At 37.3% G+C, this 15,741-nt stretch overlaps 1 protein-coding gene across 1 annotated transcript; it reads right to left on the bottom strand.

Annotated features, from left to right (window-relative positions):
* Positions 1-624: 624 nt before the first annotated feature.
* Positions 625-13,890, bottom strand: mab21l3 (mab-21-like 3). Its single transcript, XM_059029098.1, has 7 exons — positions 13,566-13,890; positions 11,403-11,543; positions 10,486-10,557; positions 9,702-9,993; positions 8,300-8,481; positions 7,006-7,200; positions 625-4,640 (listed from the first exon to the last, which is right to left on the bottom strand). The coding sequence occupies exons 1-7, from the start codon at positions 13,623-13,625 to the stop codon at positions 4,407-4,409; spliced, it is 1,176 nt and encodes a 391-aa protein (XP_058885081.1). The 5' UTR covers positions 13,626-13,890; the 3' UTR covers positions 625-4,406.
* Between the last annotated feature and the right edge of the window lie 1,851 nt (positions 13,891-15,741).

Genomic DNA, 15,741 nt, shown 5'->3' with positions numbered 1-15,741 from the left:
ATGTGGGGAAGCTATAAAAAAGGCCAACAAAATGCTCAGATATATAGTGAAAAGTGTTGAATTTAAGGAAAGTAATGTTAAAACTTTACAATGCATTAGTAAGACCTCATCTAGAATATTGTGTCCAGTTCTGGTCACCTCACTACAAAAAGGATATTGCTGCTCTAGAAAGAGTGCAAAGAAGAGCGACCAGAATTATCCCGGGTTTAAAAGGCATGTCATATGCAGACAGGCAAAAAGAATTGAATCTAATTTGTCATTAAGATAATAAGACAACAAAACAGATTTAAAATAAAATAAGAAAAGAAAAGTTGTCATAAAAAATGCCAAAGGAAAAAAAACAAACAGATAAAGCAAAGAAAAATGATCTCATAAAAATGGTACAGTATTAGCTGAATTACATTAAATGGGAAGTGGCACCAAAGAATGTATAATATGATCATAGTTTTTGCTTATGACCTAGTCAAACTATTATTATTATCTATTTCTAAGCAAACGCCCTTATCCAGGGAAACTGACAATAGTTACAAGATATCACATTATTTTTACATACAATTACATTATCTTTTACATACAATTGTATATAGTTGGGTTTTTACTGAAGCAATCTAGGTAAAGTACCTTGCTCAAGGGTACAGCAACAGTGTCCTCCAGCTGGGAATGAACCCACGACCCTCCAGTGAAGAGTCTAGAGCCCTAACCACTACTCCACACTGCTGCCATTTACTTGTCCCTCATTTTCAGTGTACAGATTCTCTAAAGGTTAATAGAATTTTGAGATACTCTCAGTGGGCAGATTTTATGAAAGATATAAAGTGGGGTGCTGACAGGATTGTTTTGTTTGTTTTTTGTTTTGTTAAGAATGACAGTGAATCCAGTTGGTCCTTGCAGCAAGCCTGTCAGTGCTGGCTTCAAGGAAATCTTTTAAACAGCTCCCTTATTGTTATACTCATTGCAATAAACACGAAAGAGGTACGTCTTGTACCCAATACCGCATTGGTTGGTATTAAAAAACACTGCCTTGAGCTTGAAATCTGGGGTTGCTAGGCAACCCTAGCCACGTTTCAAAGCCTTTGCTTAAAGAGTAAACCCCGGATTTGTTTCTGCTTAGGGCTAGAACAGAAGATTTCAGTTTTTTAAATTAAATAATACAAAATTGAAGAGGACCATATTTTTTATTCCTGTGAGAAGCAAAAACAGAGATTGCTTGTATTGAGCAGTACAGATCTACTGTTATTAGACATTGAGAAAAAAACAAATACTTCGAACAGCTTGTAACACAATTAAGGAAAGAGATTGTGGCAGAGGCAGGGGTTGTGAAATCAGAAGTGACAGATCCCAGCAAACCCCCCAAAGTGAAACAAAGATATATTATGGCTTGTGAGTAAAAAGAAACAATTGGGCCAACTGTCATTTCTAATATAGACTATATAGCAACAAGTATGGATTTGTATCCTTGTTCTCATCTCAGATCTGCCCTTTTTACGAGTGATGTTCATGATCTATCTGTGTTGCATGCAGTCACTTAATGTACAGTACTTGCCTTACACCTGAATATCCATAGCTCACAAGTGAAATGAATTTAGCCGTTCTTCGTAGACAGATGTCTATACAAAGACCACTGTTATCTCTGAATAACAAGAGGTCATCTAGGCTAGGGTTCATTGGCCTTCTCCTCAAACTGTGTTTCAAGCTTTCAAGCATTCATACTGTAAAACCTTCAACTTGACAGGCTTCTTATGCAGCACTACATATATCAAGAGATTGTATTTTGGCATGGCTCAGTGATTTTGGTCACAAGAGCCCCTTTTCACACAGAAGAGTTATTACGGCTCAAAGCCAGCACTGAAGCAGCATGGTGGGCTGTGTGAATACCAGCAGAGCGGAAATATTTTGTGACGGTTCTGAACTACCTCGCAAGGCAAATCAGAGACGGAACAGACCTGTCTTAACTGCCTATGTGAAGAGCTATGCCGGCACTGAAGAGCTATAGTGGCTGTGGATTAAAAGGCAACATCCCACGAGCTACATATACAATAAATTGCAATACAATGTGAAACCAACAGTGTGCCTGAAGCTCCTGCAATTTGGCACTTAGCAGGTTGTTATATTATATCTGTTAGCAGTGCATAGGGAGTAGAGCAGGATGGATTTTTGCAGTGTGTGAAAAATATAAAATAAGTACTGATCCCAAAAGTCTTTGTTACCTTGTATTCTAATGGATGACTGCCAGCTACATGATGGGGAGCTAGCTGTTTCTCACAGGTCTCCTTTAGGCTCAGTTGCTGGGACAAACATGCAGATTGAAAATGACAGATGAGCACACCGATGGAATGTGTCTGTAAGTGTTGTACACACAGCCCGAGGAGTCTGGCACTTCCATACATTTGACAGTGAAGTTCAGGGTTTGTTGACAGGAGCGCTGAGGTTTTTAATATAATAATATCTTTATATAGCGCCTTTCATAGTGGACCACCATCACAAAGCACTTTACAGAGGTAGGCTGTGAACTGTGCATTATATATAGCGTCACTTACAATAGGACATTGATTTAACATCTCATCCGCAGGATGGAGCACAAGGAGGTTAAGTGACTTGCTCAGGGTCACACAGTGGGTCAGTCAGTGGCAGAGGTGGGATTTGAACTGGTGACCTTCTGGTTACCAGCCCTGGACTTTAACCACTGGACCACACTGCCTCCTAATAAATACTCACTCACCCAAGTCAAAATTGTTTAACTTCAAAAATAACTAATTGAAGATTTATTTTATTTTTATATTAAAAAAAAGAAGCCTTTCTGCTTAAACTGCAGTGGCTACAGCATAGGTACTGCTGACTCACTGGAAAGTTTTCATTCAGTTTGATTATTCACTCCACTTGATAGCTAATGCTTGTGGTGTGATTTTCTTCTCACAAGCTATTTATCAATTTCATTTTGTTTTTGAACACCTATGATGCCTAAAACAGCACTTTTTTGGAACAAGTCGTTGCTTCCTTGGGTGTCCTATTTTATCAGTGTAATTTCAAATAACAATGACATCAGCACATTAACTACCTGTGATTCACAGATTGTGGATAGGGAAGCATGTGTGTGAATTGCACTACCTGATTCAAAAGTATTGCTGTCTCTCTCTCTCTTCAAGGGTAGGCTGTTTAGGTTCTAATTTAGAATCTGACTCACTCTTCTGATTTTAATGCCCATCTTTGTGTTTTTAAACAAACAAACGAAAAAATACATTAATTCAAAAATTTAAAAACAGTTTGACAAATCTGCCTTTTAGGTCATGCATGAGTCAGGTGTAGTCTATTTGAATTAGTTTGGCCACACTGGCAGTAGAACTCCCTGATACATTGCTTACACTGCCTACTGCATAATGAGTTTAGTGTGTCCAGTGATCTTTACCAGAGTGTGGACATCAGTTTAAACAGCAACTCCATAAAATCAATAGAAATACATTTAAACATTGACATACCTTATCTTACTTGCATTCAAAATCACAAGTTAGTCTAGAGGCCACAATTTCAGTTAAATATGCAAGTATGTAAATATGTCTTATACAGAAATGTGCCAGCTATAAAGAGATGTAACATGCTATGTGGGGGGGCTACAATAGTCATGTTGTGTTACAGTGACTGTACAGTAAATAGAATCTGACGAAAACAAGCAGCATGCACACAAGTTAAAGGATCAGCCAAATAACAATAAGATAAATACGATTTCTTTCAAAATTGTGATCTAACTCTTCTTATAAAACAACACACACTCTTGTTCTCCTGTTAATGTTAATAGAGGGGTACATTGAAAAACAATGATCTAAAAAATAGGGAATAAAATAGTAGAACCCAATTAATGAATGGCTTCCTAACAAGCATTGGTCATGTAACATACATTAGAACATTAGAAAAGGTCAACACTGTGAGCAACAATGCCAGGATTAAAAATAATAAACTAAAACATCAAAGCAGATGCCACCTCATCCACATTGTGGGGTTAGGGTTCAACTTTTCAAAGTGTCATACTGTAGTGAGCCTACAATGGTGCTTTTCACCTCATCACTCCACAAAAGATTTATCAAATAAATGACATAATTATTATATGACTTACAATCGTAAACAAAAAATACATTTCAAGAATCACAGTACAAGTAATAATACAATTAAGAGCAAGATCAAAATACAGTGACTAAGAAAGAAAGAAAGAAATAACTGTCCTTATAAAAGCCTATCTCGCAGTCATTTATGCAGGCTTACAATAGTTTTTTCAAGACTATACTGCATTTACCATGCTTTTCCAAGGCTAACTGGTTTTTACCATGCTTTACTACAGTTCCCAGGGATTCGTTTTGCTTGTCTGTGCTGAACCATGACTTTTTCTTTGCTAAATTCTGTTTCCTCGTATCTCTAAGTTAGTGGATGTAGAGCCCAGGATTCTCTAGGAAATCTGAAATTTTCTTAGCCATGATGTCCAGCTCGATGGTGTTGGTGTATTTTAGCAGGTTGTAGCCCCTCACAAAAAAGTGCCTCAGGTACCTCTGGCTCACACACTTGTGAAGCTTCTTAACAAGCCGCAGGAAACTCTTTTTAAAGTTCCGCCAGTCTTTGCTGCCGGGGTATTTCTCACAAGTCCACATCAACAGCGTCTGAAAAAAATAATAAAAAAAAGCAAAACAAAAAAACACAGATGTTGCATTCAAGTAAACCTGGGCTGTGATTTTGAAATAAACAATACGACAGCCATTTAAAGCAACTTGACTCATCCATTGACAGAGAAGGGTCTAGTCTCTGAGAAAATTACATTTTCCACTTTGATTAAAGCTTGACACTTTTAGGAATAGCTTTTTTATATATATGTGTGCCCTATCTATATATTACACCTCATTATATACAGATTATATTATAATGTTAATAATGTTTGTCTCTCATATTGTAGGAATGTTGTTGAGAGTTCCTCTGTGTTTGAAATCCGACTTACACAGACAACATTGTCTCTTTAAGTGTAGTGAGGACTATGTTTTACATGTAGAACATGAAAATGGCATATTACAAAATAAATATGCAAAAAACAAACGATGTGAACCAGGAAAGGAAAGTAAAGTTATTGATAGTTTTGCCAAAGCTAAAACAGATGACGACGTAAATATCATTGCCAGTGAGTTTTGAAAAGCACTCAGGCAACATGCAAGTGGGCTGTAAGCTTGTTTGAACAATGGTTAAACGAAAGAAATAAAATCTAATGTCCGTGTTATTGCTGGAGGTGTACTGTGATGATGAAATTGCGGTTGTTATTGAACCTGTCCAGAAGATATGTCAAATAAAAAAATGACAAGGTGGATGTTTATGTGGAACTTAATTTATAATTATGAAAAAATAATAATTAAATTATTTTAATGTATAAATGTATTACTTTATGAAATGGTAACTTGAAACTGCAAGCCCTTTTCAAAGTGATTCGTTTGGATTCGTTGCACAAACTGTGGATTAGTTAATCAACAATATACCTGCCCCACACTCCCCTTCTCTTCAAAGCCACACAGTCACTTTTAATTAGAAGATTAGCAGAATTAATCAATCAAAGGATCAAAGGGTGATTTCACATAAATGTCTATCATACAGTGGAGTTATCATACAGAAAATCTTTTGAGTTTTGTCCCTTAAACAGGAAGTATGCAGCTGTGACATGCATGGTCTAGTGGTCAAAGAAAAGGACAAACAGACAGGATTGGAATAATATCCTGACTGCAATATCCTGTTCTCCCAGCTAGTAAATTGGTAAGAAGCTGGATCCCATTACACACAGGGAATACTTGGCCAAACATTTGAAAATGTTTCCTGAGAAAGGGTTTACATCATTATATATCATACTGTCAGAAATGCAGCAATCAGAAATATAATGTGCACTGTAGCTGAGATTGCACATTTTCCTTTGTCCACAAAAGTTAATTTAAAAAGAAATGTGATGTATACAAAAATATATAATTTCCAATGGATAATAGACAACACCTACTACACATGCTGTGAACAGTCATTGATATTTTTTGCTGTATGCGTGTGGACAAGAAGGGGTTAATGGTTATGAACCTCTTTGTCCTTGTAGGTGATGTTACCGTGATCAAAGAAGTAATGTTTCTCACCACAAGTAGTTTATTTCACAGAGAAAAAAAGTCTAACAGCATCACAGTACAGTGATGGGTGACCCTGAACAGCACTGAAGATCACAGGATTTATGCTTTACAGTTCTTACTTATACAAGCTGCAAAACAAGCATTCATTAATATATAGCCTATCACATGCCGCCAACATGCCAGACTTACCCAATAATAGCTAACTCATTTGTATTACTCTAAACTATTTTTATTACCCTATACTAGCCTTTTAAACCAGTTCTAACTGATTCTAGTTTTGAGCAATTTAAAACATAGATAATCTCATTTTAAACCGGTTCTAACTGATTCCAGTTTTGAACATAGCGTTATTATCTTTATAGCATCACACAAACACACACACACACACACACACACACACCCTCAGGTTCGGGCTACTGCCGAGTAACTTGTATGCACTAAAACTTAAATAATAATATATATATATATATATATATATATATATATAAACACCTGATGAAGACACGTATTGTTGAAATGCGTTGTGTTTCGTGTTTTTAATAATTAAATAGTTGTTTTTTAGATGTAAAACATTGGCGCTTGTTTTTTTTGACTTTCTTGAACATCAAGTCTAAAATGAATTAAGGATACAACTGAGCTATCCTGAGTGTGCGACCCACCCAGTCTCTGCAAACAACAAACAAGTGGACTTTGGTTTGTCTTTTACTCAACATGGTTGATGACTAAACTAGAGAGACTACATTTTTCATATTCTATGCTGTTTTGGGTCAGCACCTATATGAAAGATTTATGAACTTGGGCTGTGCACTAATGACTTTTTCACTAATATATATATATATATATATATATATATATATATACCAATTTCACCTACATTCCTCACCTGTAGATGATAAGCAGTGATGACAGGTTTACTTCCAGGGCACCAAATGTCCTCCTTTAACTGCCTGATTACCCGGTAGCACTTCCTCCTGCAGCCCCCATCGTCATCAATGCTGCACATCAACACCTGCTCTACCCGTGTGAAGGACAGGAGCCAGTGGTAATTGGAGGAAGCCATCAGGTTAAACCCGAAAGACTATGGAAATAAAATATTTTATTCAGACAGTATGCAGATGCAAAAATCTGTATACACTGCATGTTTATTTATTTATTCATTTATTTATTTTGGATTGTACAGAGCCTACCTCAAATACAAACTCATCAGAAGTCACTTTCAAAACTGTGATTAGGTTTCCATCTCAAATTAGACAAGTCACTGTTCTGCTTTGGTATGCTTTTTTCTCATTTAAGCCACTTTTAAGCTAGTTTAGGCAGCCTCTGAGTCTGATCATGCAGAGGCACGTTGTACCCATGAAATTAACAAGGGATGGCCATTAAATCTTTTCAATTTTCATCCGATGTGTAGTGGAGGTCGCCATGGAGATCGTGTTTCTCAAATCAACAAAAATATGGCTTACAAGCAGCCGTCATGCCTCGCTCGACCCGGGTCAAAGCGTGTCGACGCACATCCTGAGGTGGGTCGCTGCAACCCGGGTCGAACTGGGTACGACCCAGGTACATGGTTTCACACTACGCGGGATTGTGACCTGGGTAGCCAGAACCCAGGTCGGGACCCAGGTGGGAGTGCCAGTGTAAACAGGGCTTTAGATTGACCACACCAAGTCCAAGGGGAAGAAGCGTACATACAGATTCATCATTAAAAATAGTATTCTATGCTTAATTAATGATCAGATAAAGATTGGTAGTCTATAATCTTTAGTGTCTGTCATTCCTTGTAAAACAGAAATACTTTTGAGCCTCATTAGTATGCCACACACAGTTAGGTATCTGCTCACAATGATCAAGGAAGAATTATGTACAAATTGTTTTGAAATTGTTGTAAAATTTGATTATGCTGGCCAAGGATCATGGTTATACACACAGAGACTATGCATTCAGTTCTGTAATCAATATGTAATGCTTAATAGTGCCTGTGGGGGCACTCTTTCCTTGATAATGACTTGTCAAGCTTTCATTTAGTTCTGTAGAAATGTTTTTGTATTTGTATTTGTGTACCCCCATATTAATCCCTAATGTTTTCAGGGAGCATATATCTTTATTGTGGTTCTTCATTTTAATAACTATAAGTCTAACATTAATACTACTGTTCATACTAAAACTTCACATCACTTCACCTTACTGCATCGAGCTCTCTCCTTTGAGGGCCACCGTTTGAAGAATCTGGGCCATCGTGCTTTTTTTGGCCAGCAGTTTATGAGCTCCACAGTTGGAATAAGCTCCACCTCAACCTGTAGTTCTGATGTTTCCACGGCAACACGCACCACCGACCCTACACTCTCTAATATACTCACTTTCCCTGCAGAGAAAAACAAAGGATGTTAATGTTATGATCTGCGATTCCACCACATAAACGTGTAGCTGTACAGTTGTCACGAAGAAAAAAAATAATAAAACATAGTACGCCATAAATGACAAGTCCACCTTTTCACACAACACAGCGTCTAAAAGAAAGGGATGTTACTGCGCTGTCTAATTGGACACCTGTGGTCATGAATTTTTTTTTTTTTTTTTTTTTTTTTTTTATAAATTTAGTCGTCGCCAATTATTTTACCCCGGTTTTCACCCCAGTTTAGCATGCCCAATTAGTATCTGTATCCCCTGCTCACCGCTCGCAACCCCCCCGCCGACTCGAGAAACGGAGGCTGGAACACGCGTCCTCCGAAATGTGCTCCTTCCAAGCCGTCATTTTTCGCACTGCAGATCCACAGCAATGCCACCAGACCTATAGTGCCGGAGGACAACACAGATCTGGCGGCTCCGCTGCAGAGCCACAGACGCCCTATCGGCCACAGGGGTCGCTGATGCGCGGTGAGCCGTGGATTCCCCTGCCGACCTAAGCCCTCCCTACCCGGGCAGCGCTCAGCCAATTGTGCGCCGCCCCCTAGGAACTCTCGGTCACGGTCAGCTGTGACATAGCCTGGACTCGAACCTGCGATCTCCAGGCTATAGGGCACATCCTGCGAGGAGTGCCTTTACTGGATGCGCCACTCGGGAGCCCCCTGTGGTCATGAATTTGAAATTGTTAAGAGAAGCACAGGTTAAATATTTAATGGGCACAATGCAATGCATTGATGTTCAGAATGCCTTCTCAGTGACAGCTGCTGTATCCCTGGTGCAAAACTTGCTGTAGCCTACTTGGTGCATTTCATTAACTTAACATCCTCTGCAATACATCTGTCATTCCAAACTGAAGACATAAACATTTTCAAACAGATATAAATAAAATGTGCATAAAAAAACTTTACAAACGTCTATCGATAGGGTTGTGACACATGAAATGTGTCTGAAAATATAAAATTCTGTAAGTAATGACATCTAGTAGTGTCGGATCTTTTACTGTATTTCAGTTATATTTAACATGTTTTTATTTGCATCATTTTGTAACCCATGGGGGATCAAGTTAGTTACCAGGACAGCTGCCTCTGAATTGAACAATTGAACTTATTAACACTAATCAGCCATTCACACAATGTAAGTGGAAACTTCATACAGGTATGATCGAAAGCTTGAACTCACTGGTGAGGTTACAGCTTTCGATGGAGGTCTCCAGCAGTTCTTTGAAAAGGTTCCCTACTTTGGCCGGGACGATGTCCCCCTCAATGGCCACGCTGGAGTTGTGCCACTCCTGGCAGCTGGTGGTGAAGCTCTCCAACTCCAGCCATTGGTGCAGCTTCTCTGGCTCGCGCACAGGGGAGAGCAGCTTGGAGCCACTCAGGGTGTAGTAGCGCCACTGCCTTGCTCTGCGCTCCTTGTACCCCGAGAGGCCCCTAACAGGAACAGAGACCAGGAACAATGTGGGGGTAAGAACCTGAGAAACAAAACAGAACAAAATGCTACTATATCTAATTGTTTAACTTTTTTTACCGGAGGAATTATCTATTTTTTATACCTTCAATGTGTCTGCTAGGTAAGGGAAAGTATCTGTTTGCAAGTTTGCACACTGGTGTTAAAATCCCTGGGCTTAATTACATTAGAATAGAAATTCATGAACCACTGTTGCTTATGTATACTGTAGAACTCAACACAACTTATCCAGGTCTAGACAAGATGAAGCCACTAAAATCTTCAAACCTCCAGGCAGCAAGATAACTCAAAACAGCAGACCATAAAAAAACTTTAAACTTTAATTTACAACTGCTTGGCTATTGATGGACAAATAAGTAAAATATGGTGGGAAGTTAAGGGGTTGAAGGGGAAGGAGAATGTCTTCTTTTACATTTGGAAGATGTGTAAACTGTAAACCTCTGTAAACTGAGGCAGTAGGTAGGTGGGATTACAGAGATGTTAAATTCCCATGTACCTGGATAGCTGGGTTGAATGCACTTTTTCCTCTCAGAAGAGCTGACCATTTGGCTATTAAAGCTGGCTGATCCTGACAGAAACAGTGAAAGAAAGAATCATACAATTCACATTAGAGCTTGAATTCAAATCCAATTGTGAAACGTTATGAGGCAGCAATATCTTGAGCCCGTTTTCATTTAATACTTGAGAAGGTTAAAGTTTATATATATATATATATTATATACTGTATATATATATATATATGACAGCATAGATGTACTTTTACAAAGACATGAGCAATAGTTTTACCAGAGCATTAGAAAAGTTACTATCTGGTGCCACCTAGCTGCACATACACATATCTAACACTGACCAATACCCCCTGTACATTAAAAGAAATAAAATGTTACCAGAGGTTCTCACCCTTTTTTGAATCATGCCACACCAGCATTTTTTTTTAATTACCTCCCATTCCCTTCCTTTCCCTGGTTGAGAATCACTGGTTTAAACTGTACATTATTTTTGGACTCCCTGCCTGTGTTGAGTTTACACTTCTCCCAAAACAGTATTGGGTCAGTATTGAGACACAGAGCAGTGTATATACATGTAATATTATTATTATTATTATTATTATTATTATTATTATTATTATTATTAACACATTGTGTGTGTGTGTATATATATATATATATATATATATATATATATATATATATATATATATATATATCCCTGAGACTGCCAGTAGAGGGCAGTCTCCCAAGGTACTGCAGGAGTAGCTATGCATTGTTCATTTGTTCAGCAGGGACATGTGACTATTTCTCATTATTGTTGGAGTGGAAATCTGCTGGGCCTTCAAGGTTTAATAGAGCATTGTTTTAAGTGTTATGTTTTTGTTGGATTACATTTCTGATCCATAATGAATGCAGCACTTACTTTGACGTTATCATTGTGGATTCCTGAGTTGGAAATTGACTGAAACCTCCCGTCCTTTCTGCTGACTTCTGCAGTCAGGGCCTGGATGACTTTCTGTACCTCCTCCACGGTTTTCAAAACCTGCCGGTGCCGGAGATCCACCTACACACAGGCAGCAGACGATTGGCCTCATCCTCTAACATCGCTCTAGCATATTAATCATGAACACTACACTCATGGTCTAAGATGGCTGCATGGTTGCCATAAATATCTCCATATTTTAGAACATTTCATTTTGTTTTAGAAATACCAAAAACTGCTCAGGACATCGAGGATCTCATCAATAGCGCGGGGTGTTGGGTACAAAGACCCCAGAATAAATAATCCCGGTGGACCCTATTAATTTGCCCTAAATTAGATCCAGTAATGTTTTTGGGTTCACAAATCTGTGGGAAGCCATTAGATAATTGATATGTTCTGTTATACCTGCTTGTTTCCATCTTTCAATGCAACTGAATTCTAACAAATATCAAATAAATTCAGTTATTTTCAAGCAACAGCAAAACAAAATATAGACTTTATGACTGCAAACAGTTTGGCAGCAGTGTGGAGTAGTGGTTAGGGCTCTGGACTCTTGACTTGAGGGTTGTGGGTTCAATCCCTAGTGGGGGACACTGCTGCTGTACCCTTGAGCAAGGTACTTTACCTAGATTGCTCCAGTAAAAACCCAACTGTATAAATGGGTAATTGTATGTAAAAATAATGTGATATCTTGTAACAATTGTAAGTCGCCCTGGATAAGGGTGTCTGCTAAGAAATAAATAATAATAATAATAACTTGTATAAATTGATGTGAGAGACGAGAGCTCTGACAACCTACATATACAGTAATATTGCATGTATCTGTGGAGCAGGGGAGAGACGCATTAGCAATTTCCCCCTGTCTGCATTTGGAGCACCCACGATGTACTCATGGTCAGTTACTAACAATCACGATAAACAAATTAAACAGATTTTAAAAAAAGAAGAAAAGGAAACTGCTGTTTGATTAACATTGTTTTCATAATACTATATAACATAATAAGTACTGCCCCCATTAGAATGCAATAATGGGAACGGTGCTTATGATATCACTGTGTAGATCTCATACTTAGAATGTCAATGATAAAACATTCGAAAAGCTTAAACCAAAGCACATTCTATATCAACTGATTAAATATGTTAATAAATATATAGCACAGTAAACTATAAATATTCACAGTGGCTCAAGGAAATGTGCTGCTAGGATATTCAAGTGTAAGAGTTTAACAGCCTCCACCTGTATTAGTACTATTCTCAAATGCATTTCAAACAATACATTTTACTGCAGTAATTATTATTATTATTATTATTATTATTATTATTATTATTATTATTATTATTATTATTATTTATTTCTTAGCAGACGCCCTTATCCAGGGCGACTTACAATCGTAAGCAAATACATTTCAAGTATTACAGTACAAGTAATAATACAATTAAGAGCAAGATAAATACATATTTATTAAGAGCAAGATAAATAAATGACTACTATTAGTAGTAGTAGTAGTAGTAGTAGTATGCCAGATATTCAGACTTCTTTAAAGGTGTAATAACCACCATGACTTTAAAATGTTCTTTCATCTTTTTAGCACACGTCTTTTATCATTTAGCCTTTTATTTTCACATTGACAAGTTGACAGATTTCTTCTTCCACAACACTCACAGTTTAAGGACTGACACTCCTGTTTCCTGTGCAGGTCCACTGCCCTCACATTAGCTATCAAGACCCAACCTTAAGCCACATATTTCGATGAGCAGCTTCTAACGTTGTGTAGGGAACTGCTGGATATTCACACCAGTATTCTTAATATAACACAAAAGGCAGTGACTAAGGATAGCGCCCCAGTCCCCACTCAGAGACCAGCACCCTTTTTGATATGCCAAAAGATCTGGTCTTGATTTACAGATAATAAAGATGGGTGTTTATATTACTCAAGTTACTTAGCTACTGGAGAGAGTCTACTACAATAGAAGCCTAGCTGAGGTTTTAATGTGTGCAACACAGAATCTGGATTTATCATAATCTCAAACTCCATTCAAAATTCCTTTAGGCAACCCTCATAACATGCAATGCATTTCAAAAGATTCACCTGAACTACTTACCTGGTTCTGTAGATAGTTATCCAAATCCTCATCTGTAAAATCTGTCATTTCAATCTGCATTCTATCTTTTTCAGATATCTATATTTATCTTACGGTGTCTCTTTACAAGATGTGTCTCTACATTCAAAATACTTTCAGCTTGTATTCAGTAGCAGCATATGGCTGTAGTATGAATATATTAAGTGTGGTTTGACTGTCCTCAATATTCTTTGAGTGCTTAACTTCCACCTGAGCTGTATGTACATACACCACCTCTGTATTTAAAATCTTGTCTATTAAGCTCTTGCCAAAACTAGTTTCTGCTGCAAACATGAACGGCTCTAAACCTCCCTCTGTGATGCTGTTTGACACAAATACAACTCACAGGGAAGCACTTTAACCATCGACAATCAATGTAATTCATTGATTTTAGATAGCATTAAACAGAGCAGGTTTTGTCCCCATGGTCCTTTAGTCCTCCATACAGGCTACTGCACATTTCTTTGGCCTAATGACTTGAAGTCATCATTGAGGTTTGAGGTGCTACAGCAGGACTGGTTAAAAAAAACACACACACACACATACAAATGAAGGTGCTTATTGCAGTGCTAGGAATGAAATCAGTTTTTAATCCTATCTCCATCGGGGAAAGTGCATGTCCTATAGAGCTATCTACTAAAACCTCTTCAGTTTTTTTTAATCATAGCCCATCAGAAAAGTTGTCTATTTACTGTAATTTTATGGATGACTTCAACTGTGGTTGTGTGACAATTGTGATGGAACAATTCAGTTTAAAATAATTGCAATTACACTGAATAATGAGTTTGGAATTGTTGTACAAAGAGGGGTACAGGTTATGTAGTACTGTAAGGTCTTTATAACAACCACTCATTTCATCATCTTCATTTTTTGATGATTTATCAGCTTGATTATTCGGACGTGTCAAGTACTGTAAAAGGCTGTACTCAATAACTAGAAACCTTTCCTCTAACTGGTTGTCTGACACTTTTTTCAAGCTCTCACAGACTGAAACACAAATATAAAAACAGAACTACATAACATACTGCTTGTAACAGCTACACTGACCTTATTCTACATCCGAGTGAAAAAGCACTTCCAACAAAACTGCCATCAGTTTGTTTAATTTTAAAATCAAAACAAAGAGAATTAAATGTCTGCACAAGATTGTGTAGTAAATGCATGTGCAGTCTGCTTCCAACCATTTCCATTTAACATCTGCCAATGCCTTTAGTGGTTTTTCTGTTTTAGATGGTCTGATCTGGCATTGTTGTGAGCTACATCATACGTCAATGGTGTTAATAACATACTCTATATACAGGGACACATGATGTGATCCCAAGCAGAAATACATCTTTATTTAGACATAGTGAGTGTACAGTAGGTTGTTGCCTCAGCATTACATTTAAAGTCGCATAATCACATATCTTTAAACACACTTTATATTTTTCTTTTTGAATTACACAAAGCTTTCAAACTTTTTTTATTAAATGCATAATGTGAAGAAAAAAATGAGTTCAACTGACTTTGTTTATTGTGCCATTTTGTAAAGTCTCCACTTTAAAGTCAGTTTTTATTTTATCTGGTCATGTCCACGGGCCCTGCTGGAGAGCACACTGTCACCTTTACATCTTATACTCTATCCATACTACCGAAATAATAATGTAGAATCAACACACGTTGCAACCACATGATTGCCATTCACTTCATTTACAGTCCTGATTTCCACCTGGGTCCTATATTACTGCACACATATTGCTGCATGATGAATACTGGCATCAAACTCGGTCATATAATTTAGAAAAAGAAGAAGAAAAAAAAACATCACCTTAGTCTCTTGGCCAAGTTTAATGTCTTATGTGTTATAGTGTTACGTGGCCTGTCTTATTGAAATAATGATAGTAAAATAAACCTCTTTTGGTGAATTTTAAGAGGTCATGGTTCACTGGGAATTTCTTAAGCCTGAAGAAATACTTGCATTATAATGATGTTCTAGTGTTATTAATGTTAATATACTTGCATTATAATGATGTTCTAGTGTTATTAATGTTAATATACTTGCATTATAATGATGTTCTAGTGTTATTAATGTTAATATACTTGCATTATAATGATGTTCTAGTGTTATTAATGTTAATATACTTGCATTATAAAGATGTTCTAGTGTTATTAATGTTAA

Source organism: Acipenser ruthenus, chromosome 8, assembly GCF_902713425.1.
Source record: "Acipenser ruthenus chromosome 8, fAciRut3.2 maternal haplotype, whole genome shotgun sequence".
Taxonomy (NCBI): Eukaryota; Metazoa; Chordata; class Actinopteri; order Acipenseriformes; family Acipenseridae; genus Acipenser; species Acipenser ruthenus.
Note: the sequence above shows the minus strand (reverse complement) of the source record. Positions and strands in the feature narration are given on the sequence as shown.

Excerpts from the sequence above, each read along its gene's own strand:
- mab21l3 (XM_059029098.1), bottom strand. The coding sequence starts at position 13,625 with ATGCAGATTGAAATGACAGATTTTACAGATGAGGATTTGGATAACTAT. Across the intron at positions 10,558-11,402 it reads TCCACAATGATAACGTCAAA|GATCAGCCAGCTTTAATAGC; the intron begins GTAAGTGCTGCA and ends TGTTTCTGTCAG. Across the intron at positions 9,994-10,485 it reads CATTCAACCCAGCTATCCAG|GTTCTTACCCCCACATTGTT; the intron begins GTACATGGGAAT and ends TTTGTTTCTCAG.